This window comes from Acomys russatus, chromosome 19, assembly GCF_903995435.1.
Source record: "Acomys russatus chromosome 19, mAcoRus1.1, whole genome shotgun sequence".
NCBI lineage: Eukaryota > Metazoa > Chordata > Mammalia > Rodentia > Muridae > Acomys > Acomys russatus.
In genome coordinates, this window is record NC_067155.1 from 18194039 (window position 1) to 18219245 (window position 25207).

The following is a 25207-nucleotide window of genomic DNA, read 5'->3' on the forward strand; positions in this document are numbered from 1 at the left end:
TCCCAATCATCCGTAGCGGATATTCTAGGGGATCCAATGGCCCCTCTGACCTCTCAGGCACCAGGCCAGACACGTATACGTATGAAAGTATTACTTTTAAAACATCATTTTCTTTTCTTTTATGTGTGTGGGTGTGTTCCTGAGTGTATGTCTGTTTTCTTTGCTACCTGGGGGACTTGAGTCAAGAGGATATTATAAGCCCAGTAGTTCAAGGCCAGCCTGAGCAACATAAGGAAGAAAGGGAGGAAGGGAAGGAGGGAGGGAGGGAGGGAGGGAGGCACCAAAAAGGGCTCAGGGAGAAAGGGCACTTGGCGCCAAGCTGGACAACCTGAATTCATCCTCGGAAACCACCCAGTAGGAGGAAAATGCCGACACCTGCAAACTGCCCTGTGACTGCCACACGCGTGCTGTGTCAGGAGGGCATCCGCACGCAAACAACACGCACTCAAAGAAGCAAATGCTCAAAAATAAAAACTTAAGAGGAGAAGAAATCCAAAGAGAGCACAGTAAAAAGACCAGCACAGCCCCAGGCTGGGATGGAATTTGCCGCAAGTGCATTATCCGTAGGATGTGGGACAAAACCGCAATCAGGGAGGTGTCTGGGGCGAGGCGGTGCTGTTGGCCGCACGTGGCCGGAGCCTGGCGCCGGAGAATCCCGGTGACACCGCAGCCGGCTGGCGCGTGCCACGAGGGAACCCAGAAGCCGGCCTCCGGTGCCCCGTACTGGAAACCCCGTAGCATCGTGCGTGGCAGCCGTCAGAGAAAAGAAAAAGACTTTTTATCAAAGGGCCCAATTTTAATTCAACACGTTCTCCAGCAGCAGGTCCCAGCCAGACTGAGGCGGGAGGCGCACCGCATACGCTAATCCGGCTTGCGCTGGATGTCGCCTGTATGACAACACCAACGAAAACAAAGACTGCCGACGATTTCTAGAACACTTGAGGGCTGAGGACAAGGCTCAGTGGGTAAAAGCGCCTGGTGACACGCCTGACTACCATCCCCCAAGATCCACCTGGTACAAGAGAATTGAAATTAATGTAATTAAAAAAAAAAAAGCCGGGTGGTGGCGCACGCCTTTAATCCCAGCACTCGGGAGGCAGAGGCAGGTGGATCTCTGTGAGTTCGAGGCCAGCCTGGTCTACAAAGTGAGTCCAGGACAGCCAAGGCTACACAGAGAAACCCTGCCTCGAAAAACCAAAAAAAAAAAAAAAAAAAAGCTAAGTGTGGTGGCACATGCCTTTAATCCCAGCTCTGCCAAGGCAGAGGCAGGAGAATCTCGGCGAGTTCAAACGTAGCCTGGTTTATGTATCGAGTTCCAGGTCAGCCGGGGATACATGGTAAGACACACACACACACCACACACACACACACACACACCTAAGAAAAGAAACAGAAAGACAGGAAGAAGAAGAGGAACCTTGGATTGAGAGGGGGAGAGTGTAGTTGCCTTGTCTTGGAAGGACAAAGCTGGGGGGTTGGATAAATAATGACTTTGTTTTCTTTCAAATGCTCCGAGAACTGGGCTCAGCCAACTGACCCACACTCAGGGGCCTCACGTCACTGCGATCAGATGGAAGAGGAGGCCGGGTCACCTGACGGCATCTTTTTGTTTGTTTGTTTGTTTTTCGAGACTCAAACTCACAGCGATCCGCCTGCCTCCGCCTCCCCAGTGGTGGGATTAAAGGCGTGTGCCACCACCGCCAGGCCCTGAGGACAACTTTTACGTTGGTACCTGTGTTGGTGTCTCCTTGTGTCTCTTCAGGCTAAAATGTCAACAGCTGACTCCGGGTGGGGGTGGGGGGCGCAGGCTTACAGCGGCTCAAGCCGACAAATTGCGCGCATCTCTCTCTAACCTCCCAGTTGAGGGACCTCACCGGGGAGGTGTGTTTGTGTGTGATTCGCATCTCGGGCAGCAACCAAGGCTATACAGACTTCAGCCTGCCCCGTCTCTCCCCCCCCCCCCCCCCCCCCCGCCAATTGTTAACCACTTAACAACATTCTATGGCTTCTGAGAAGGAACAGGACCCCAGAAGGAGGCACAGACATTTTTAGAGTGCCACCTGGAAAGTCCCTTGGTGATGTCACTTCTGTAAGTACCAGAGGCCTTGGGAGTGGCAGAAGCATGGAGCCACGTGTTAGATAGGAAACGCCATCCGTCTTAGTCCTTTCTGGAATGTACCGTCGTCGCCATGGGTCCTTGCAGATGGAATGTCAGCGGCATCCCCGGTTGCTATGCCAACCGACGATAACCTCCCAGCAGACGTGCAGACTCAGACTTGCTCCCCAGTGGCTGAGCAGGAGCAGGCAGGCGGTATCTGCGTTCCCTCACCCAAAATGGTCTCAGCCAGGGACTGACACTTAGCCTCCAGACTCGGGGGGTGAGGTACCGTGTGCACCCCAAGGAGAGAGGCCTGGAGTCCCTTACATGCAGCAGACAAGGTTCAAGGTTTGCTTGGCTTAGCCTTGCCTTTTTCTTCCATTCTCCACCCCTCCCTTTTCTGAGGCTCCAACCCAGGGCATTATGCAAATTAGGGAAAAGCTTTACCACCAAGGCTCGCTCTCTCAGGGACCCAGAGGAACAGGTGACGTCAAACCTATGTTTTTATTTTTATTCTTTAAAGGATTTATTTACTGTGTTCCTGGTGCTCTGCCTGCATTTACACCTGTACACCAGAAGAGGGCGCCAGATCACACTGTAGATGGTTGAGAGCCACCATGTGGTTGCTGGGAATTGAACTCAGGACCTCTGGAAGAGCAGCCAGTGCCCTTAACCGCTGAGCCACCTCTCCAGCCCAGCAAGGAAAATTTTTAAAGAGGAAAGTTTAAGAAGAAAGAAGGTGTGAGTAGGTTTGGTGATGAGGCCAGGGAAGGGCTCAGAGATCCGTGCGGCACTTAAGCAATCACGCTTCTGATGGAGGGGACAGCCAGACCAAAGGCCCCGAGGCGTGAGGGTCTGTGTGCCTGGGGCAGGGGGAGATGAGACTAGAGACAGAGCGGGCAGCAGACAGTGCGGGAGCTCGAGGCCCCAGGGAGGACCCTGCCTTTGGCTTGAGAACAGGGCGCTGCGGGGAGGGTTCTGACCCAGGTGCTGCCCCTCCCGGACTGCTAATGAGGAAGGAAGCCAGGAGATGGAGGTGAGGCAGCGAGAGCCGAGGAGAACAAAGGTTCGAGGGTCATCTCTGACCTTGGCAGGGACCCGAAGACCGCACTGCCACTTGACAGTGAGAACTGCTGCTGCTGCTGCAGCTACAGGCTTTGGGGCCGCCCACTGGATAGATATGAAAATGAAGTTGCCAGGTTCTCTGCCTCACCCAAGCCAGCCCTGACTGTCCATCCCTGGCCCATCTCGAGGTGCCTGCGCCTGAGTTTCCAGTTTCATCTATAGGGTCTGTGCCCCCCACTGTTATCACATATAGCCTTCCCTCCAAGAGGCTTACTGATTAACTAATTCTTTTTTTTTTTTTTTTGGGTTTTCAAGACAGAGTTTCTCTGTGTAGCCCTGGCTGTCCTGAGCTCGCTTTGTAGACCAGGCTGGCCTCGAACTCACAGAGATCCGCCTGCCTCCACCTCCCCGAGTGCTGGGATTAAAAGCATGCGCCACCACGCCAGGCAACTAATCCATTTTATTAGGACAACAGCCCAGTTGTGCAGCGTTTATTGAGCACCTACTATGTTCAAGGTGCTGTAATGCATGAACCAAAGCCACTGCCCTGTTACTACGCTAGAATTGAGAAACTGAGGCACATCAAGTCTCACAAAAGCACACAGGAGCCAGGCCTGAGGGTGCACACTTCAAATCACAGCACTTAGGAGACTGAGGCAGGAGGATCAGGAGTTCAAAGTCTTCCTCGGATTTAGTGAGGTCAAGGCTAGCCTGAGCTACCTAAAACCCTGTCTCAAAATAAGCAAGTGGTGCTGCACGCCTTTAATTCCAGCACTTCAGAGGCAGAGGCGGGTGGATCTCTGTGAGTCTGACCAGCCGGGACTATATAGAGCTTCTCGCAGTCAATTAATAATAAATGGATGGGGGCTGGAGAGATGCCTCGGGGGTTAAGGGCACTGCCTGCCCTTCGAAAGGTCCTGAGTTCAACTCCCAGCAACCACCTAGTGGCTCATAACCATCTATGAGATCTGGTGCCCTCTTCTGGTCTACAGGTGTACATGCAGTCAAAGCACTCTGTACATAAATTAGCTTTTTTTGTTTGTTTGTTTTTTTAAGAACTTTTTTTTTTTTAATGAAGATAAATTTGGGGTTGAGCGTATAAGTCCTGTAGCTCCTTTTTGTTTGTTTTTCGAGACAGGGTTTCTCTGTGTAGCCTTGGCTGTCCTGGACTCACTTTGTAGACCAGGCTGGCCTCAAACTCACAGTGATCCTCCTGCCTCTGCCTCCCGAGTGCTGGAAAAGAAAGGCTTATATGTGTCCGCGTGTGAGTGTGTCATGTCAGTGCAGGCGCCACCCGACGTGGGTGCTGAGAACTGAACTTGGATCTTCTGGATGAGCAACACTCACCAGGACTTTTGCACTTTGTGAAGAGCAGCGGTTCTCAACCTTCCTGACGCTGGGGCCCTTTAACACAGTTCCTCATGTCGTGGAGACCCCCAGCCATACAATTATTCTCATTGCTACGTCATAACTAACTTTGCTACTGGTTTTTAAATTTACTTATTTATTTATTTAGGTTTCTTGAGACAGGGTCTCTCTGTGTAGCCCTGGCTATTCTGGACTCTCTTGTAGACCAGGCTGGCCACGAACTCACAGTGATCCGCCTGCCTCTGCCTCCTGAGTGCTGGGATTAAAGGCGTGCGCCACCACGGCCCCTGCTATTTTTGCTACTGTTACTCTCAATGTAAATCCCCGTGGGCGCAGACACGTCGCAGCTGTGAGGGAGGCCAGAGCGCAGCTTGCTGAGCAGGTTCTCCTTTCACCACCCGGTCCAGGGAGTCACACTCAGGTCATCAGGCTTGTCCGCAGCCACCCCTCCTCGGTCCCCAGGCCTGGATGGTGGGGACGGGCTGACTGCCAGCAGGGGACAGAGGTCACTAGGACATCTTAGACCAAGCAGCCTCCAAGGAAGCCCTGGTGATCTGGGGAGCCTCAGGTGCAGCTGTGGGTCCCTGTTCCTATGCCCCTGGGGACACCGTCTGTCTCTACTGGCCTGCATGCAGCAGCTCACCTTTGCCAGGCTGGCACCATTTCCCAGTTCCTCTGAGACCGACTGTCTCTTGCCAGGTAACAGCCTTTCTCCTGCCCTCTGCCCTCCTGTAGACAGCTGGCTGCCGGGAGGCTACGGGGGAGCTCCCTCAACGCCTATTCTAAATCCCCCCAATCTGCCCACTAAACTGGTGCTAGAGGGGCTGGCAGATGGCTCACGGGTTAGGAACACAGACTGCTCTTACAGAAAACCCAAATTTGGTTCCCAGCACCCCCACTGGGCAGCTCACAACCAACGTCACTCCAGTTCCTGGGGGATCCTAACCCTCTGGCCTCCAAGGGCACCTGCATGCACATGGACGCGCCCGCGCGCGCACTAAGCATGTGCAGGTCTAAAACAGCTCCTCTGTCGGTGGAGTGTTTTCTGGGAGAGAGAACTAAGGTGTATTTGCCACCACGCTTTGGGGACAGACACTGACTGACGCCACAACCTGCAGATGTGTTTATTACAAACTCCATCCCAGCATGAGGTCCAACCTGCGGACACCGACCGTGGAAGCCAGTGGCCAGTGGAGTACTTCCTTCCAAGTCACTTCCAGAACTCTCTCGCAGGGCAACAGCAGTCCCGAGGAGCCGAGGACTCTCTGCCCCTGGAGCAGGGAGGGAGAGCTGCTTTCCAAGGCCCCAGTACCTGACCACTGAGAATTATGGTCATTTCTTCTTTTGCACGTGGCCACAGTCATACTTGCCCCTCACGACTTTGAGCTTGACCCCAGGCAGGTCCTGGGTGCGACCGCCCTCCACGAGGACCACGTGGTGCTCCTGCAGGGTGTGGCCCTCCCCGGGGATGAAGCAGACGGCCTCCTTGCCTGTGCTGAGGCGCACTCGGCAGCACTTTCGGTTGGCAGAGTTGGGCTTCTTCGGCTTTCGGATGAAGGTACGTAACACCACCCCCTTCAGCTGCGGCCGGCCCTCTGTGGGGCCCAGAGGCTTGGGGGGCTCCTTCCGGCGGCCTAAGCGGTGCATCTGGTTCAGGGTGGCCATGGATCGGGTGGCCCAGAGCTGGGGAGCTAGGGCTAGGCCTGAGGAGACACAGCAGAGACTACTTGCTTTTTATATTCTAGAAAGGGACCCAAGCCCTTTGTAAGGTCATGTCTGCTTATGTCTAAAGGTATTTGTTGGGGGGGTGGACAGATGGCTCTGTGGTTAGAAACACTTGTTGAGCTTTCAGGAATGACAGTGGCTCAAAGTTCCAGGGGATCTGGCACATGCATGTCACTTACATACATGCCGGCAAAACATTCGTACAGGGGCTGGAAAGATGCCTCGGTGGTTAAGAGCATTGGCTGCTCTTAGAGAGGACCCAGGTTCGAATCCCAGCGCCACATGGTGGCTGACAACCACCTCTACAGTTGGAGGGATCTGCCGGCCTCCAAGGACACTGCACATACGTGAGACACATATGCAAGCACGCAAGCCGCTCATACGCACAGATAAGTAGCAGCATTAGGAACGACACAGAAGCTTCCCTGTATGACTATGCCATGATTACACTGTAATTCTCTTACGTTTCTGTAACATTTTACGTGAGCTGAACATGCCAACAAGGCCTTCTCAGAGAGCCTCTCCCTCCCCAACCTGCCACTGCTGCCATCCCCACTGGCTCTTTGTTCAAAGTGCCCCAGCTGTCAAAGCAAATAGAACCCAAAGAGACCATGGTGGCTGTAGGGCAATGTAAGGAAAGGCAGGTGCAAACACTGGAGGAGATGTTTTCAAGACAGATCAGTAGGGCTGCTCTGTGGAGCTGGAGAGGTGGCTCGGGGGTTAGGGGCACTGACTGCCCTTGCAGAGGACCTGGGTTCGATTCCCAGCACCCACCTGACGGCTCACAATCATCTGTTAACTCCAGTTCTAGGGGATTGGGAGCCACACACAAACGTGATGCACAGACATATACACGCAAAACACCTATATACACAAAACTGAACGGGAGGCAGAGGCAGGTGATCTCTGTGAGTTCGAGGCTAGCCTCGTCTACAAAAATGAGTCCAGGGCAGCCAAGGCTAACATAGAGAAACCCTGTCTCAAAAAACAAAAACAAAACTAACTAACTAAATAAATAAAATAGCACTTGAATGAATGACTAAAATTCCTGGCTTGGATTTCTCATGCATAGGAGGCCATCAATAAATCCTCGCTGAAGGAATAAACACAAACGGGGGGGGGGGGGGGGAGGGAACGGGGAGCCACCTAACTAGGGAGATAGGCTGAGACTCGAACCTGTTGGCACGGTGGGCGCATGAACATCGGAGTGTACGTGCACAAACTCAGAGCATCCACTAGGCGCTACCGTCTCAGGGATGCCCCGCTGGCTGTGCGCGAGAGCCATGACTACCACTGCCTTCAGCTCTGCTGGGCACACGAGCTTCCCACCGCCCGGCCCTGGAGCCCGGTGACGCCTGTGACGCCAGACCTTGGGGAGACTGAAGCGGGTGGTGGTGAGGGGTTCGAGGCCACCCTGAAGAGGCTAGCCTGGGCTACAGTGAAGCCCTGTCTCCAAAACGAAAACAGAGAGGCCGTGTGGAAAGCTGATGCCCCCCGGGCAGCCTCGTCCCTGGGGTCCAGGCTCACTTACCACGACTGAGGGACGTGGGGAGGCCACGGAGGAGGCACGGCCAGGACATCTCGACGCCCGGTCCCCCCCCCCCCCACGAAATTTCTGCCTCACTCAGGTCCCCCAGGAGCTACACCCCGCTCTCGTCCGGGTACCGGAAGGGGAAAACCCGAGGAGAGAAAAAAGAAAGATGTCTGGACAACAGACTGACTGCACGCACCTCGCCGACCTAGCAGGGTCGCAGACACGCTGACGCTTATTTCCAGCCCCTTCCGGGAATCCTCCTTAGTGATTGGCTGCTCCTTTCCCGCGTCACCCCCCCCAAAGGGGCGGGATAAAGGTGACGATTGGCTAAACGAACGAATCCATCTTGCGCTCAAGCGTCCTCATTGGACAGGTTCTTTCCGCGTCTGATTGGCTCGTCCCCGGCGAGTGACTTCTCCTTACCCCGGCCCAAAAGATGGCCGCGTCCGTGGCGCGGCGGCTCCTGCGGCCCCTCCTGGCTCGCCAGGGCCTCCGGTGCAGCGAGAACCCCGGGAGAAGCTTCGCTACGGAGAAACGGGCCCGGAACCTCCTGTACGAGCACGCACGCGAGGGCTACAGCGGGCTCCCCTGCCTGGACATGGAGTCGCTGTGCGCATGCCCAGAGGCGGCCGCGCGCTCCCTGGAGCTGCGCAAGGGCGAGCTGCGCCCGGCCGACCTGCCTGCCATCGTGAGTGCGCGTGCGCGGCCTGCGTCCCCAGGGCTGGGGATTTGGGTCCCTTCCCCAAGTTAGGCAGGGTCTTGTGCGTGACACCCCACCCCCTACCGTGCCGGGGGGGTCCACCGAGAGCTAAGGCCCCACTGAACGTCATGGATGCCTTTTGGGACCTGCACGCCTCCGCCACCACCACCACCCTTTATTTTGGGGGGGGGGGGCATGTATTTCGTGATTGGACTTTTGGTGTCCGCTGTAGGCGTGGAGCTTAAGTACCATTTGTCTTCCAGTGCTCACACGTCACTGCCAGGCTCACCCTAAGGCCGCTAAAGGAAAAACGAGGAGTGAGATGTGAATCAGATGGGGGGGTTCGGGGGATGGGGGTGGGGGGTACTCATGGAGACAGCTGTGCACCCTTGCTATAAAGAGCGAGCTGATAAACGGGGCTGGGAGGATATTTAAGCAGCACCGTGATCCAGATGTTGAGGCTACGTGCGAATAATCAAAACCGTGACTGATTACGTAATTCTGCCATATAGGGAACCAAAACTGGGCGCGAGGGTTTGGGGGGTGGGGCGGGGGCGGTCGCCATGTCTCTGGTGAGTTAGCCTTGGCTGTCCTGCACTCGCTTTGTAGACCAGGCTGGCCTCGAACTCACAGAGATACAGCTGCCTCTGCCTCCCGAGTGCTGGGATTTCAGGCGTTACTTTTCTGTTGCTGTGATTCAACGCCATGGCCAAGCCACCTTTTGGAAGGATTCGTTTAGACGTGGCAAGAACAGAGTGGCAGCAGGCAGCAGGGCAGTAAGCTTCAGAACCCTCATCTTTAACCGTAAGCGTGAGGTAGGGCGATGTTTTAAACTCTCAAAGCCCGCCTCCAGTGGTGTGCTTTCCTTAGCCACACCTCCCAGACACCCCCAGCAACTAGCAACTGACCCACCTGTTCAAATGGCAGAAGCTATGGGGGACGTTTCTCATTCAAACCACTACCCCGTCCCACACCGCCCTTAAGCTTCTTTTAAGTTTTTGTGGGCCAGGTGGCCCAGCCAGCAAGGGCACTTGCTGCCAAACTTAACATCCTGAGTTCAATTCCCAGGTGGGAGGAGAAAACCAACAGGCAGATCTCTCTGAGTTTGAGGCCAGCCTGGTCTACCTAAGGAGTTGCAGGCTAGCCAGGGCTACATAAAGAGACCTTGTATTTAAAGAAGAGCCAGGGGAGATGGCCCAGCAGGTAAAGGCACCTAGTGCAAGGTCGAAAACCTGAGTTCTGTCCCTGGGATCCACATCATGGAAGGAGACCACCAAGTTTTTTTGTTGTTGTTGTTTTTGTTTTTGTCTATTTGTTTGTTTTTTGATTTTTGTTTTTGCCCGGCCTGAGACCACCAACTCTTACACGTTGTCTTCTGACTTCCATGCCGTGGCCACACACAAAATAAATAAAAGAAAGCTTAGTCACCTTTAAAGAGCTGACTTAGCCAGGCATGCTAGTGCCTCTATAGTCCCAACATTCAGAGAAGTACAGGATGATTACAAGTTCAAGGCCACCTTGGGCTATACATAAATACACTTTCTCACAAATAAATAAATAAAATAAAGCCGGGGCGTGGTGCCGGAGGCCTTTAATTCCAGCACTTGGGAGGCAGGGGCAGGTGGATCTCTGTGAGTTCGAAGCCAGCCTGGTCTACTAAGAGAGTTCAGGACAGCCAAGGCTACACAGAGAAACTTTTTCTCAAAAAACAAAAGAAAAAAATAAAATAAAAGCCACATTTCCACGATTGTCCCTTGGTTAGTTGTGTCAGGCCAACAGAAGCAGCTGCAAAGCGAGCTGGGAAATGGCATTGGTTGGTCACGGGAGGAGAGCCGGCCCCTCGCCTGCTGCCAGCCAGGTACCCAGGAGATGGGGTCCAGAGCGGTGGCAAATTCACTTCCCTCTCGCCCTGTCCTCCCGCAGATCTCCGCGTGGCAGGCACTGCAGCAGCTGCGGGAGCAGATCCGGAGCCTGGAGGCAGAGAAGGAGGCGGTGACAGAGGCAGTGCGGGCCCTGGTGGTGAGCACGGGCTTATGGAAGCTGCTTAGGCCAGGGCAGGCTGGAGATGGCAAGGATGCTCTGTCTGGGAGCGATGGGAAACACAACTGAAGGGGCTTGAATCGTGTAGACGGTTGTTACCTAATAAAACAAGCCACTGGGAGCTGGAGAGAGAGCTCAGAGGTCAATTCCTACCACCTACATGATGGCTCACAACCACCTAAATGAGATCTGGCGCCCTCTTCTGGCCTTCAGGTGTACATGTAGGCAGAGCACTGTATATATAATAATAATAATTAAAAAATCTTCTTTAAAAAATAATAAAATATGCCAGGCGTGGTGGCGCACGCCTTTAATCCCAGAACTCGGGAGGCAGAGGCAGGTGGATTGCTGTGAGTTCGAGGCCAGCCTGGTCTACAAAGTGAGTCTAGGACAGCCAAGGCTGTTACACAGAGAAACCCTGTCTTGAAAAACCAAAGCACAAACAAATAAATAAATAAACATATAATAATAAAATAAAGAGGTAAGCTTGTGTAAGAGCCCCTGTCTTCCCCTCACAGAGCCCAGGAGGTGGTGGCGGTTAGCTCACAGCATCAGGTGTCATTCCTGCTAGGCTGCCGCAGCTTTACCAGCAGAGAAACTAAGTCAGAAAAGGAGATATCACGGACTTCATTGAACTTTTCTTTTCTTTCTTTTTTTTTTTTTTCTTCTTTTTTTCTTATTTCTTTTTTTTTTTTTTTTTTTTTTTTTTTTTTTTTAAAACAGGTAGCCCTGGCTGTCCTCACTAGCTTTGTGGACCAGGCTGGCCTCGAACTCACAGCGATCCACCTGCCTCTGCCTCCTCATTGAACTTCTGTCTATACTCTTTTTTTGTTGTTGTTGTTAATATTTATTTATTATGTACACAGTGCTCTGCCTGCATTTACACCCACAGGCCAGAAGAGGGCGCCAGATCTCACTATAGATGGCTGTGAGCCACCATGTGGTTGCTGGGAATTGAACTCAGGACCTCTGGAAGAGCAGCCAGTGCTCTTAACCTCTGAGCCGTCTCTCCAGCCCTTCTCTCTACCTAACCACCTCCCCCCTTTCCTCTTCTCTACCAGGTAAACCAAGACAGTGACCAAGTGCAGAAGGTACTGGGGCCCCTGACTGTCTGTGCCCTGGTCGGGGAGGGCAAGTTGGGTGCCACACTGGTCTCCTGTCGCGCGTGACAGCGAAACTCAGACGGGGTTAGGAGCTAGGATAAAAATAGCAGTTTCCAGCCAGGCGTGGTCGTGCACACTTGTAATCCCAGCACTCGGGAGGCAGGTGGATCGCTGTGAGTTTGAGTACAGCCTGGTCTACCAAAGCAAGTCCAGGACAGCCAGGGCTACACATACACCAAAAAATAAAAAGAACAGCTTCCATTGGGGCCAGAGATATGGCTCAGTGGAGTCTGTACTGCTCTAGCAGAGAACCGAAATTTGCTCTGCAACGCGCATGCACACGTAGAAACGTGCACGCGCGCGCGCACAATTTTAAATAAATATTAAAAAAAAAACCAGCCTATTACTTTCTGAAAATAAAACTGACTTCAGGCTCCGTTGGAGCCAGCTCCCGACTCCATCACTAGGTTTATTCTGAGCCCCGTTTCCTCCCTTTCTGGCCGAGGAAGGCAGAGCCCAGTGCGCCTTCCAGAAAGTTCCCGTTATCCTCAGGCCGGTCATGGGTGGTTCAGCTTGGCTCCTGCTTCCTCACAGCCAGCTCCAGAGACAGTTCCAGTTGGCCACCCCTGAGCCTTGTTCACATGAACCTGCCAAGTTGAGAGGAAACTCAGGTTGCTAGAAAGAAAAAAAAAAAAAAGCAATGATTAAACTGGGTGTGGTGGCGTACGCCTTTAATCACTGCACTCGGGAGGCAGAGGCAGGCGGATCGCTGTGAGTTCGAGGCCAGCCTGGTCTACAAAGCGAATGTAGGACAGCCAGGGCTACACAGAGAAACCCCGTCTCAGAAGAAGCAACAACAAACAAGGATGAGTTGGGCCGGTTGAGGAATCCCTGACACTCCCCAAGGCTAACTCTCTTTGCCCCATCCAGGACCCCCAATATCAGGGCCTGCGTGCCCGTGGCCGGGAAATCCGGAAACAGCTCTCGCCCTTGTACCCCAGAGAGGCCCAGCTGGAAGAGCAGTTCTACCTGCAGGCTCTGAGGCTGCCCAACCGGACCCACCCAGACACGGTAAAGGTCATTGGAGCTGCCAGGGGAGAGACAGGGCATCGGGGCTGCCTCCTTCCCCCTGACCCGCCCCCCTCTTCCTGTTAGCCTGTTGGGGACGAGAGCCAGGCGAGAGTGCTCCGTGTGGTGGGAGACAAGCCAGGTGAGTCACGGGTTCAAATCCAGTGGCCCTGGGATCTCAGGCTGGGAGCGGGCGTGGGAGGTCTTGCATCCGGGCAGCCCACCAGATCCGAGCTGAGCCTGAGCCTCCGCCCTGACCTCACGGGGCAGCCCACCTCTGTGTGTGTGTCCCCTCTCTGCCTGATCTCTCCTCTCTCCTCCCTCCTCTCTCGCTCACCTCTCTTCTCATTGCTTTTCACCTACAAGCAGTTTTCTCCTTCCGACCCCGAGGCCACCTGGAAATTGGCGAGAAACTCGACATCATCCGGCAGAAGTGAGCCCCCGCCCCCCACGCCATCCCTCCCTGGGTTCACCCCCTCCGCTACCACACCCGCACTAACAGCTGGCAGCCAGCTTCTGCCCTGCCGCCTCAGGGTACAAGGTTGGGTGGAATATTTGATGGGAGGCCCGCCTGGCATCTGGGCCTCTGCCCTCTGGGTACCGAGTCCTCTTCCCCACCCTCCCCGTGCCATAGGCCCTGCTTGTCTGTCTGCCCGTCTGTCTCTAGGCGCTTGTCTCACGTGTCTGGCCACCGGTCCTACTACCTGCGCGGGGCTGGGGCCCTCTTACAGCACGGCCTGGTCAACTTTACCCTCAGCAAGCTTGTCCGCAGGGTATGGCCTACCTGAGTACAGGGTGGCATGGGTCCCAAGCTTAGCGAGATTAAAGGTGCGCGAGGGGCCCGGAAGGTAGCTCGGTTACCTGGGGAAGCGCTTGCCCAGTGTGTGTAAGGCCCTGGCCCCGTTGCCTGGAAAATTATACACACACAGACGGTAGCACATACTTTATCAGCACTGGAGAAGCTGAGGCAGGGGGATCAAAACTTCACAGATGGCCTGGGCAACATAGTGAAACTTTGTCTCAGGAAAACAAAAGGGGGTAGGGGTGGATCAAGAGGGCAGCATGGCACAGTTCTCAGTGTATACTGTCAGCGCATTAATTCCTATGTTGTCTGTGCTAGGTGGGCGCTGTTATTACGCCCCCTTTTGAGGTGAGGAAATTGAGGCTTGAGGAGGGGTCACTAGCCCAAGGTCTCAGCTTGGCCTAGAGCCCGCACTTGTAATCACCCCTTACTTCCTGTTGCCGTGATGGGGCGTTTGGGGAGCACTGTGTCCACTGAGGCAAGGAGTACACAGACTGATAACATGGGTTGCTGGCCATGGTGGGGGTATCGCCACGGGCTTTCAGGTGTTCTCTCTCTCTGTCTCTCTCTCTCACCTGACTCATTTATTATGTATACAGCATTCTGCCTGCACACCAGAAGAGGGCGCCAGATCTCGTTACAGATGGCTGTGAGCCACCATATGGTGGCTGGGAATTGAACTCAGGACCTCTGGAAGAACAGACAGTGCTCTTAACCTCTGAGCCATCTCTCCAGCCACTTCTTTCTTTCTTTCTTTTTTTCTTTCTTTTGAGACAAGGTCTCACTATTGTAACCTTAGGTGGTGGCCTGGCTCCCTCTGTCGACCAGGCTGGCCTCAAACTCAGAGATCTGTCTACTCCTAAATTCTGGGATTAAAGGCCTTTGCCAAACAGGTTTTCTGAGGGGCTGGAGAGATGGTTCAGGGGTTAAGGGCACTGTCTGCTCTTCCCAAGGTCCTCAGTTCAATTCCCAGCAACCACATGGTGGCTCACAACCATTTATGATCAGATCTGGTGCCCTCTTCTAGCCTGCAGGTGTACATGCAAACAGAACGCTGTACACATAATAAATTAAAATAAATAAGTAAATAAACAGGCTTTCTGAGGGTGCTAGGGAGCCATGGAGGCGTCAGGCAGGGAGGGGGTGAGTTAAAGCAGCTGTGCTTTGCAGTGGCACCTCCAGCTGCCGAGGAAAACAGGGCACTTGCAGTGGGACCCCAAGAACAGGGTCCCAGGGCTCAGGCCTCGCTAGCGTCCTTGGCTGCGGGGTGGACCCTTTGGAAGGGCAGCGCAGCCGCTGTCTCCCTCCTGGGCCTGCTCTGAGGTGTATGTGCCTCTCAACAGGGCTTCACCCCCATGACGGTCCCGGACCTTCTACGAGGAGCTGTGTTTGTGAGTGAGACCAGAGTGACAGGCCCCTCCCTCCTTCCCTCCCAGAGGACACTGCCACTGATGTCAGCCATAGTGTGGGGGGAGAAGAAACAATTCCGGATGCTTCTAAAGGAACCACTGGGGTGGCGGGCCACAGGGTGGGGGAGACCGAGGTCACCTGTTAACCTGACCCCCGCAACCTTTCCCCCAGGAAGGCTGTGGAATGACACCAAATGCCAACCCGTCCCAAATTTACAATATTGACCCCTCCCGCTTTGAAGATCTCAACTTGGCTGGGACAGCAGAGGTGGGGCTGGCAGGTGAGTGTCTGCCTGGGTAGTCGGGGGCAGGGGCCGAGGGACAGCACCCTTGCGGGGACCAGATAGCAACCCTGGGGCTAACACGTAATAGGCGTGTAGGCCTTTGACTGCTCAGGATTACAGTGACTAGCCATGTGCTCCAATGTGGACTTTCATTCCTAAATCTCATTGTGACTTCCGGTGCCTGCGATGGCAGCCCTGGCTAACCCTGTCCTGCCTCTGTCTCCTCCCAGGGTACTTCATGGACCACTCTGTAGCTTTCAGGGACCTGCCAGTCAGGTGATGTCCAGTTCCTTTACTCCTTGACGCCATTGGTAACACCTCCTACCCTCCCTGACCCAACCTCACATGCACCTACTAGGATGGTCTGTGCCAGCACCTGCTACCGGGCAGAGACAGACACTGCGAAGGAGCCTTGGGGGCTGTACCGAGTTCATCACTTCACTAAAGTGAGTGGCGCAGAGTTGCTGGCGGGCACGGGTCACCCTACCCCCACCCGGGACCTCCTGACCCAGTACCCGTGCCCTGTCCCAGGTGGAGATGTTTGGGGTGACAGCCCCTGGGCTGGAGCAGAGCTCGCAGCTGCTGGATGAGTTCCTGTCCCTGCAGGTGGAGATCCTAACTGAGCTGGGCTTGCACTTCCGGTATGGAAGATGGCCAGGGCTGGGGGCTGGGGGGAGGGAGTAGGATTGACTGGGCTGGCCGACCGCCAGCTGCTTTGCCTCCTTTGCCCTAGGTGAGGCTGTGGACCGTATGGTCTCTGTCCTTGCGTTATCTTGTTGTATAAAGTGTGCAAAGCATGCCCAACAAAGCTGTTCCCCGGCCCCCGGGGCAGCTCCTTATCCCTAGCGTGAGGTCCAGGGTGAAGCAAGGGTGGGGGAAGGGGGGCACCAGATACCACAAAGGCCGCTTGTCCTTTAGGACACAGTTTTCCAGAGGGCTGAAGAAGACGGCCTTTCTTCCAGGTGACTCATTGCAAACAAATAGACGGAGAATATGCGACCAGGTTGGGGGGGGTCACACACCTGTCATCTCATCGACTCAGAGGCTGTGGCAGGGTTTCATGAGTTCAAAGCCAGCCTGAGCTCTATAGCGTGGGACCCTGTTTCACAATAACTAAGTAAATAAAACAGAAAAGGTTTGACTGATATAATGGCTCACCCTTAGAATCCAAGCACTTGGGAGACTGAGGCAGGAGGATTCCTGTGAGTTTGAGGCCAGCCCGGACTACAGGAGACCCTATTTCAAAGGAAAGAGAAAGCAAACTAAGGAAAGGGCCTACAGTGCATGGGGAGGACCTCAGTTCTGACCCCCAGCACCCCCATAGAAGCTGGGTGTGTTGGCGTGCCCCTGTATCCTGGTGCTGGACAGGCCGAGCCAGGCAGATCCCTAGAGCTCGCTGCTCAGCCTATCTAGTGGAGTCAGCAAGCACGTGGGGCCGGGAGATGTTCATCTACAGTCAATGCCAAGTGACCTGGACCCTGTTCAGAGCCATCCTCACCTACTTAGCGCATTCTAGGCCATCCTGGGCTACATGAGACCCTAACTCAAAAAAACATAGCAAAAGAAAAAGGTAGTTAGAACTCCAAAGCTGGAGGTGCTGTTGTGGACCATAAGAATGATAGGATAAGAGGCCCCTGGACCACTGCATGGCTGTCTTTCTTCCTCCCCCACCCCCAGTCTTCTCTGTCTCCTCTGGGTACCACCTCCCAGCTCCTCCTTCTCCTCTTCCGCTGTGTCCCCACCCCCTTCCCCCCAGGGTCTCTCTCTGTAGCCCTGGCTGTCCTAGACTCCCTTTTGTAGACCAGGCTGGCCTCGAACTCACGGAGCTCTGCCTGCCTCTGCCTCCTGAGTGCTGGGTTTAAGCTGTGAACCACCGCACCCAGCTCCACTGTGTCCCTCTGATCCCTTTCTTTCCCTTTTTGGCTCCCTCCACTTCCTCCTCTTCCACTGACCTCTCCTTCACCTTCACCCAGTGACTTTGACCGTGTTTTTCACCCCGGCCTCAGGGTGCTGGACATGCCTACCCAGGAGCTGGGCCTTCCTGCTTACCGCAAGTTCGACATTGAGGCATGGATGCCCGGCCGAGGCAGCTATGGAGAGGTGAACGCCCTGGCCTAGTGGGGACATGTGGGAAGACATTGGAGGACTGGCCTGTCCCCCAAGGCAGCCTCTCACCCACTCCTGCTCCAGGTCACCAGCGCCTCCAACTGCACAGACTTCCAGAGCCGCCGCCTGTATATCATGTTTGAGGCAGAGGCTGGGGAGCTGCAGTTCACACACACGGTAAGGCCCACACCGCATCTGCGCCCGTCCATCCTCGCCAGTACCTCAGGGCTGGGGTGAAGTCAGCGCCTGGCCCAGAGCACACCGTTCTTTTTTTTGTTGTTTGTTTGTTTGTTTTTGTTTTTGTTTTTTAATGGTGTTTTGAGACAGGGTCTCTCTGTGTTAGCCCTGGCTGTCCTGGACTCATTTTGTAGACCAAGCTGGCCTCGAACTCACAGAGACCCGCCTGCCTCTGCCTCCCGAGTGCTGGGATTAAAAGCGTGCGCCACCACCGCCCGGCTAAGCACACTCTTCTTGCAGGTGAATGCCACTGCTTGCGCTGTTCCCCGAGTCCTCATTGCTCTCCTGGAGAGCAACCAGCAAGAGGTGAGAGAGCTGCTGAGCTGGGAATCACATGCTGGATATGAGGACTGCAGTTACAGTGAAAAAGTGAAAAAGAGCTGGGCTGTGGCTCAGTGGTAGAGCCCCTGCCTAGAATCCCCCAGTGAGGGGCTGGGAGTGTGGCTCAGTGGTAGAGCCCCTGCCTAGAATCGCCCAGTGAGGGGCTGGGGGCGTGGCTCAGTGGTAGAGCCCCTGCCTGGAATCCCCCAGTGAGGGGCTGGGAGTGTGGCTCAGTGCTAGAGCCCCTGCCTAGAATCCTCCAGTGAGGGGCTGGGGTGTGGCTCAGTGGTAGAGCCCCTGGGTAGAATCCCCCAGTGAGGGGCTGGGGGCGTGGCTCAGTGGTAGAGCCGCTGCCTAGAATCCCCCAGTGAGAGGCTGGGGGCGTGGCTCAGTGGTAGAGCCCCTGCCTGGAATCCTCCAGTGAGGGGCTGGGGGCGTGGCTCAGTGGTAGAGCCCCTGCCTGGAATCCTCCAGTGAGGGGCTGGGGGCGTGGCTCAGTGGTAGAGCCCCTGCCTGGAATCCTCCAGTGAGGGGCTGGGGGCGTGGCTCAGTGGTAGAGCCCCTGCCTGGAATCCTCCAGTGAGGGGCTGGGGGCGTGGCTCAGTGGTAGAGCCCCTGCCTAGAATCCCCCAGTGAGGGGCTGGGGGCGTGGCTCAGTGGTAGAGCCCCTGCCTGGAATCCTCCAGTGAGGGGCTGGGGGCGTGGCTCAGTGGTAGAGCCCCTGCCTGGAATCCTCCAGTGAGGGGCTGGGGGCGTGGCTCAGTGGTAGAGCCCCTGCCTAGAATCCCCAGTGAGGGCTGGGGGCGTGGCTCAGTGGTAGAGCCCTGCCTGGAATCCTCCAGTGAGGGGCTGGGGGCGTGGCTCAGTGGTAGAGCCCCTGCCTGGAATCCTCCAGTGAGGGGCTGGGGGCGTGGCTCAGTGGTAGAGCCCCTGCCTGGAATCCCCCAGTGAGGGGCTGGGGTGTGGCTCAGTGGTAGAGCCCCTGCCTAGAATCCCCCAGTGAGGGGCTGGGAATGTGGCTCAGTGGTAGAGCCCCTGCCTGGAATCCCCCAGTGAGGGGCTGGGGGTGTGGCTCAGTGCTAGAGCCCCTGCCTAGAATCCCCCAGTGAGGGGCTGGGGTGCAGCCCAGTGGTTAAGAGTTTGCCTTGTGGTCAGGTGTGGTGGCACACACCTTTAATCCCAGCACTCAGGAGGCAGAGGCAGGTGGATCTCTGTGAGTTCAAGGCCAGCCTGGCCTACAGAGCGAGTCCAGGAAAGCTAAGGCAACACAGAGAAACCCTGTTTCAGAGAAGAAAAGAAAAGTTTGCCTTGCATGGGCAAAACTCTGGGTTCAGTTGGCAATACCAAAAAGAACGGTGTGAGGTTTTGAGACTCCTGCCAGCAGCCGAGGGGAGGGCTGGAGGAAGGGTGCCATTCTGATGGCTGCCCTGTCCCCAGGATGGCTCCGTCCTCGTGCCTGCCGTTCTCCAGCCCTATGTAGGCACTGACCGGATCACGGCCCCCACCCACGTGCCTCTCCAGTACATTGGGCCCAACCAGCCCCAGAAGCCCAGGCTCCCCGGCCAGCCCGCTGCCCGCTGACAACTGCTCTAGAGGCCCCAGACACTTTACCCTGAAGTTGGCTGGCCCTGATGTCTCTGTACTTGTCACGTCCCCTCCTGGACTGCCTGGGGCTACCTCTCCTCCTGCCCCGCCACTGACTTATTGTCAGTGACCCTTCCTGTCGGTAGGGATGGCAGCTGGAGGCATGTCTGAGCCTGTGGCAGGAAGGTCACCCCACCTTGCTCCTTCCCACCTTGTGCTCAGCAGACAGCCCAAAATAAACGATCACAAAAACAAAGCCTTCTGGGTATGTGAGCAAGGGTCTGTGGCTGTGCACGGGGCTCGTGCCGGGTGAGCGTCCCCAGGGGAGCTGGAAGGATGTGCAGACCACTTCCGCTGATGGTCCCCTCAGACTGAGCCAACTTCATCCTGATCCTTGGTCAGTGGTCCCAACTCTGGTGCTGACCAAAGTGTCACATTCATGGAAGCTGATCCCCCGGCCTCTGCCTTCTTCAGGCGCGCTCCAACCTCTTTGCCTACAGTGCCTCGTCCCCTGATGGATTTTGTTTAGCATCTTGAGCTGGTCCAGCCACCTTTGGGCTTCTCTCAGTGTCCAGTGGGTTAGCAGTGGGAAGCACTTGAGGCTTCATTTTCAGAATATGCCAGGATCTGCCAGTTGCCCTGTTTTTTTTGTTTGTTTGTTTGTTTGTTTTTTAAGACAGGGTTTCTCTGTGTAGCCTTGACTAGCCTGGACTCACTTTGTAGACCAGGCTGGCCTTGAACTCACAGAGATCCACCTGCCTCTGCCTCCCGAGTGCTGGGATTAAAGGCGTGCACCACCATGCCCACCTCAGCCCTGTTCTTACAATGGCCACTTTTGTCGCCCTCCTCCCCAAAACCTGGATAGTCACAAAAGACTCCCGCTAGACATTGCTCCCCGTGAGCATCTGTGCTGGGGTGTGGCCCTTCCCTGCCCAGGTTATCCTGTGGCTTTATCTCAGAGCAAAGGGCAAGTGTGCCATGACATCTCCGCCTCTCCAAATCCCTGCCGCCATTTTCTCTTCTGCATGACATGTGTCTGCAGATGTTGACTGTCCCAGCGTCTTACAGGTCAGTTCCAGCAGGCCTGGGGCACTGAGCGGTTTGGGCACTGCCAACTCTTCTCCACAGACACGGCATACAGTAAATGCCCAGTGATAGTTACTGGGGATGTGCTGTGGCTCAGTTGGCAGAGTGCTTGCCTAGCAAGCACAGCCCTGGGTTCAATTCCCTCTCATAGAATTTGCTGGGCATTTTGGTATGTGTCTGTAATCTCAGCACTTAGGGGGCAGAGGCAGGTGGATCTCTGTGCGACAAACCTGTGTGCATAAATTTGAGCCAACCTGGAATATGTCAGGTCCTGTCTCAAAAATATAAATTTCCTGGAGTCTGGGATGGTGACACACATCTATCATCCCAGCAGAGGGGAAACTGAGGCAGGAAGATGAGGAGATGAAGGCTGACCAGGAGCGGCAGTGCATGCCTTTAATGTCAGCACTTGGGAGGTACAGACAGATCTCTCTGTGAGGCCAGCCTAGTCTACATACCAAGTTCCAGGCTAGCCATGGTTGCACAGTGAGACCCTGTTTTAAGGAGCTGGAGAGATGGCCCAGCGGTTAGCGCCCACCTGGTGCTCTGTCAAAGGACTCATTCGGTTCCCAATAGCCACATCTGGTTGCTCATAACTGCCTCTAACTCAAGCACCTGCTGCTCCACAGCCTCTTCTGGAGTGCATGTCACCTACACTCGTGAATACCCACCACGCGCACATGTGTGCACGCACGCGCGCGCGCACACACACACACACACACACACACACGGAGTTTGCAGCTAGGCAGGCTGTCTCTAGCAAGACCCTGTCTCAAAGATACAAAAACAGATTACTGCATATTATCTGTGGGGGTTCACACTTGTAACCCCAGCATTTGAGAAGTGAAAGTAGGATTGTCAAAAAATTTGAGGGCAGCCTGGGCTACATAGCAAGACACTCTTTAAAAAAAAAAAAAAAGCAAGAAAAAAAAGTGACTTGAGACTTCATTGATGGCTTATTGAGAAAGGTACAAAGGTGCTATGCTAGTGCAGACCCAGTCTCCAAGTGAACAGATAGTTGGGTCCCAGGAGCGGCCTAGTCAGCTGGTCCACCCAGAAAATCTATCTCCAAGTTCAATGAGAAGCCCTCTCTGAAATAACAAAGTGGACAGCAACCGAGGAAGACACTGCCATTGACCTCCGGCCTCCACGTGTGCACGCAGGGCGCTGCCCAAGCACCTTTCATATTCCATCCTCACCCAAGAGCTCTGGAGTGGGGTGTCCCAAAATATAAGAAAGCTCTTCAGCCAGGCGAGGTGGTGCACACCTTTAATCCCAGCACTCGGGAGGCAGAGGCAGGCGGATCGCTGTGAGTTTGAGGCCAGCGTGGTCTACAAAGTGAGTCCAGGATGGCCAAGGCCACACAGAGAAACCCTGTCTCGAAAAACCAAAAAAAGAAAAGAAAGAAAGCTTCTTTGGTAGCTGTCCCAGAACTGTACAGCTGGTGGACGATGGAGCAGACACTTTGCCAAAAGGAACTCCCATCGCCGAGGAAGTAGATTTAGAAGGACCCACTTTCCAGATAAAGAGATGACAAAAGGAGTTGCCCGGCTCCCACGTGAGTCTCTGGGGAGACCCTTCCCCCTGCCCCGCCTGTGCTCCTGAGCCAGAAGCCCAGAGGGCTGAATGCTTGCGTGTGGGTCCCCATGAATAATTGAGGTCCCTGAAGCGCCCCACAGCCGTCTCCTCTCCCTGATCCGAGGAGGGGGCTGGTGGTGACGTCATTTCCTCCCCTGCGGCGGGCCACTGCACCTGGGTTATAAGGCACTGGCACTGCTGCCTGTCCGCTCAAGTCCCGGGTCTGGACTCCACACCATGCAGCTCCGTGCACCCACCTCGGCAGCGCTGCTGCTGCTGCTGCTGGGGGCTGGTGAGTCTAAGGCCCCCAGAGGCCCCGTGTGGTAGGGCAGTATACCTGGGATCGGGCTATAAAGTTGGGTAACTGAGCTTGGGCACCGGGATAGCGCACCTGGCGGGTGTGGGGGAGGGGGGCTGGGGGAGGGGGGCTGGGATCAGGACCACGGACAGCGCCCATTTCCGTTTCTCCACAGCCTCCCCGGCTCCCCTGGCGCTCAGACCCTCCAAGGAGGAGGTGAGAGTGATGCCCTTACCCTCTGCATCCCGCCGGGTCCCGTCTGCCCGACTTCTCCCAGGATCCCCCCCGCCCCGCCCTGTTTTGATCCTGTAGTCACTCTGGCCACTCTGTTGTCCCAACTCCCTTGCCCTCCCTTTGACCCATCATCCTTGTCCCTCAGCTAACCCGCTGCCTAGCGGAGGTGGTCATGGAAGTGCTCACCCAGGGCCAGGCCCAGAGAGGCCCCTGCACAGCTCTGCTCCACAAAGGTAGGGACGCCCCACTTCCCCTCAGACTCCCAAAATCCTTCCACTACCCTCCTACTGGCCACAGTGCACGGTGGACGAGTCCCCTGGGCTGGGTTAGTGTGGTAGCACTTACACACACACACACCCCAATGAAAGAGCCTGGCTCCCTTGAGGCTCCCTGCAGGAACAGGATAGGGACTAGGCAGAGGCAGCCTGTGACACCCCGTCCCAGTGCCAGGCAGCTCCCTTCATGTTAGGAAGGACTCAAGGTCTCGGGTCTTGGAGCCATGTCTCAGTTGGAGTGTCCTATTTTCCCCCTGCCAGAGATATTTGAGACAGAGCCCTGCGGCTGTGTGTCCCCCGAGGAGAAGAGGTTCACCAAGCAGGAGGCCGGGAAGATGAGGTCCAGTCAGGACATAAGGCACGAGGAAGAGGAGGAAGCGGCAGAGGGGACCCACAGGTCTGAGGTGCAGGAGCAGGCGGTCCACACACAGCTCCACAGCCACCTTCACCAGGAGGAAGAGGAGGACGACGAGAGAGGAGGAGGAGGAGGAGAGCCAGCCAGGGAAGACCTTTGAGCAGATGTCGAAGCAACATCTGCAGGGTGCCAGGGGCCCCCAGAAGCGGGTGGCTGAGAAGGCTGGTGATGAGGAGACGGCCCAGTTTCAGGCAGAGGAGAAGGGCCTGAAGCCGCTGGACGGAGGCCACAGTCGGTGGCAGGGAACCGAGAGGGCCGAGGGAGAGAGGCACGAAGCGTCCTCCAACCGTCGGCACTACCTGGAGCAGCCGGGGCAGCAAGGCCAAGCAGGAGGAAGAGGCGGAGGAGCAGCAGGTGAGTGAGGGGGGAACTGGAAAGCCACTCAAGGGAGCCTCTCCCAACACCCCCTGGTGCTGGGCCAGAGCGACCAAGGGTGCAACACCCAAGCAAGGACAGGAACCAGGAGACAGCAGTAATTACCCAGAAGCACCAGAGGCAGCCAACACTGCCAGTGTGTACCAAGTCAGCCAGCTCCCACGGAAGCTAGCAGCTACTCTCCTGGCTCACTAGGAGAGTCACAGAGACCGCTGACTAGGCCGTGTGGACTTGAACATGCCCCACAGGCCAGCAAGGATAGCTCAGTGCGTCAAGGCGCTTGCTGCCAAGCCTGGTGACCAGAGTTCGATTCCCAGATCCCACATGGTGGACGGAGAGGATTTAACTCCCCCTGGGTTGTCCTCTGATCTCTCTACACATGCTGCGATACACACGTGCACATATACACACACAACAAGCAAATGTGTAAAGTTTTTTGGGGTGTTTTAAGATTACGGGCTGGAGAAATGATTTAAGAGTTTAACAGTTCCTCCCAGAGGACCCAGCTTCAATTCCTAGGATTCACGTAGTAGGATCCTATGGCCTCTTCTGGCCTCCTTGGGCACTAGGCTGACATGTGATATACACCCATACACAGGAATGCTTTTTTTGTTGTTTTTGTTCTTTTGAGACAGGGCTTCTCTGTGTAGCCTTGGCTATCCTGGACTCATTTTGTAGAGCAGGCTGGCCTCGAACTCACAGCGATCCACCTGCCTCTGCCTCCCAAGTGCTGGGATTAAAGGCGTGTGCGCCACCACTGCCTGGCCCACATGAATGCTTTTAATTCATTAAATATCACCTCAGTTGGAAGCAGCCGTCAGAATGACCATTGCTCTGTAGATGGGCCGCACAACAGTAGGAACATAGGCTCAGGGTGGAGTGTGTGAGCGGCACACACAGGCCCTGCGCGCACTCCCCAGCACCACGACAGACATAAGCCAGCTGTGAGGATGCACATCTGTAACCCCAGCCCTCACAATGCCCAAGAATCAAGGGATCAACGTGGCAGGCCATGTGGACCTCCATGCTGGTCAGGTGGGGTTTGTGGAGACAAAAGATGGTAGCCATCACATGACAGTGCATGGAGTGGCCGGGCTGACTTTCAGCGGCCACAGAAGTGGTGACTGTGTCTCTGATGTCCCCTAGGAACACGGTATGGAGCAGCTGGAGCGCATGCAGGACCAGCTGAAGAGGGCCACCGCCATGCTAGGGGAGGCTCTTGGGAGAGAAGGCTGACCCCTGTCCACTCTCTTCCTTTCCCTGTGGCTGTTGGCCTCAGAGCCCACCCTTCACCTGGTGGCCTGCTTCACTTCCAAGTGGCAGGGCCTGGGAAGCATGGATGCCTGAGAGAAGCCTGAGTGGGGGAGGGGCTGTGTTCAGATGGACTCGGACCCCAGGACCCCACTCCCAGCCCCTCCATCCCCCTGAGTGAATAAAGCACAAGCAAAGGACCCAGGCTCATGCATGGCTTTGGGGGTGGGGTGGGGCCTGAAGTAAGCGGG

The 25207-nt window shown here is 55.5% G+C and overlaps 3 protein-coding genes across 3 annotated transcripts; 2 read left to right on the forward strand and 1 right to left on the reverse strand.

Moving 5' to 3' along the window:
• Positions 1–5845: 5845 nt before the first annotated feature.
• Mrps12 (mitochondrial ribosomal protein S12) lies at positions 5846–7836 on the reverse strand. The gene is made up of 3 exons (XM_051162046.1): positions 7788–7836; positions 7433–7594; positions 5846–6261 (listed from the first exon to the last, which is right to left on the reverse strand). The coding sequence occupies exons 1-3, from the start codon at positions 7834–7836 to the stop codon at positions 5864–5866; spliced, it is 609 nt and encodes a 202-aa protein (XP_051018003.1). The 3' UTR covers positions 5846–5863.
• A 390-nt stretch (positions 7837–8226) lies between these two features.
• On the forward strand, positions 8227–19441 carry Sars2 (seryl-tRNA synthetase 2, mitochondrial). Its single transcript, XM_051162799.1, has 16 exons — positions 8227–8478; positions 10414–10509; positions 11592–11621; positions 12564–12704; positions 12789–12843; positions 13071–13134; positions 13369–13474; positions 14847–14894; positions 15085–15193; positions 15427–15472; positions 15555–15642; positions 15728–15837; positions 17203–17296; positions 17387–17479; positions 17780–17845; positions 19298–19441. Exons 1-16 carry the CDS (start codon positions 8227–8229, stop codon positions 19439–19441), a joined length of 1542 nt encoding a protein of 513 aa, XP_051018756.1.
• A 2904-nt stretch (positions 19442–22345) lies between these two features.
• On the forward strand, positions 22346–24964 carry Ccer2 (coiled-coil glutamate rich protein 2). The gene is given in 7 exon segments (XM_051162047.1): positions 22346–22400; positions 22582–22622; positions 22786–22873; positions 23177–23385; positions 23387–23641; positions 23643–23684; positions 24852–24964. Coding segments are annotated over 7 exon segments (780 nt in total). The 3' UTR covers positions 24942–24964.
• The last annotated feature ends 243 nt before the right edge of the window (positions 24965–25207 follow it).

Bases quoted from the DNA above. Each gene is read 5' to 3' on its own strand.
- Mrps12 (XM_051162046.1), bottom strand. From the start codon at position 7,836: ATGTCCTGGCCGTGCCTCCTCCGTGGCCTCCCCACGTCCCTCAGTCGT. The intron at 7,595-7,787 runs GTAAGTGAGCCT...ACCGGGCTCCAG, and splicing joins CCCCACGTCCCTCAGTCGTG to GGCCGGGCGGTGGGAAGCTC. The intron at 6,262-7,432 runs GTTCGAGTCTCA...GAATATAAAAAG, and splicing joins TGCGCCCACCGTGCCAACAG to CAAGTAGTCTCTGCTGTGTC.
- Sars2 (XM_051162799.1), top strand. From the start codon at position 8,227: ATGGCCGCGTCCGTGGCGCGGCGGCTCCTGCGGCCCCTCCTGGCTCGC. The intron at 8,479-10,413 runs GTGAGTGCGCGT...GTCCTCCCGCAG, and splicing joins CGGCCGACCTGCCTGCCATC to ATCTCCGCGTGGCAGGCACT. The intron at 13,135-13,368 runs GTGAGCCCCCGC...GTCTGTCTCTAG, and splicing joins CTCGACATCATCCGGCAGAA to GCGCTTGTCTCACGTGTCTG.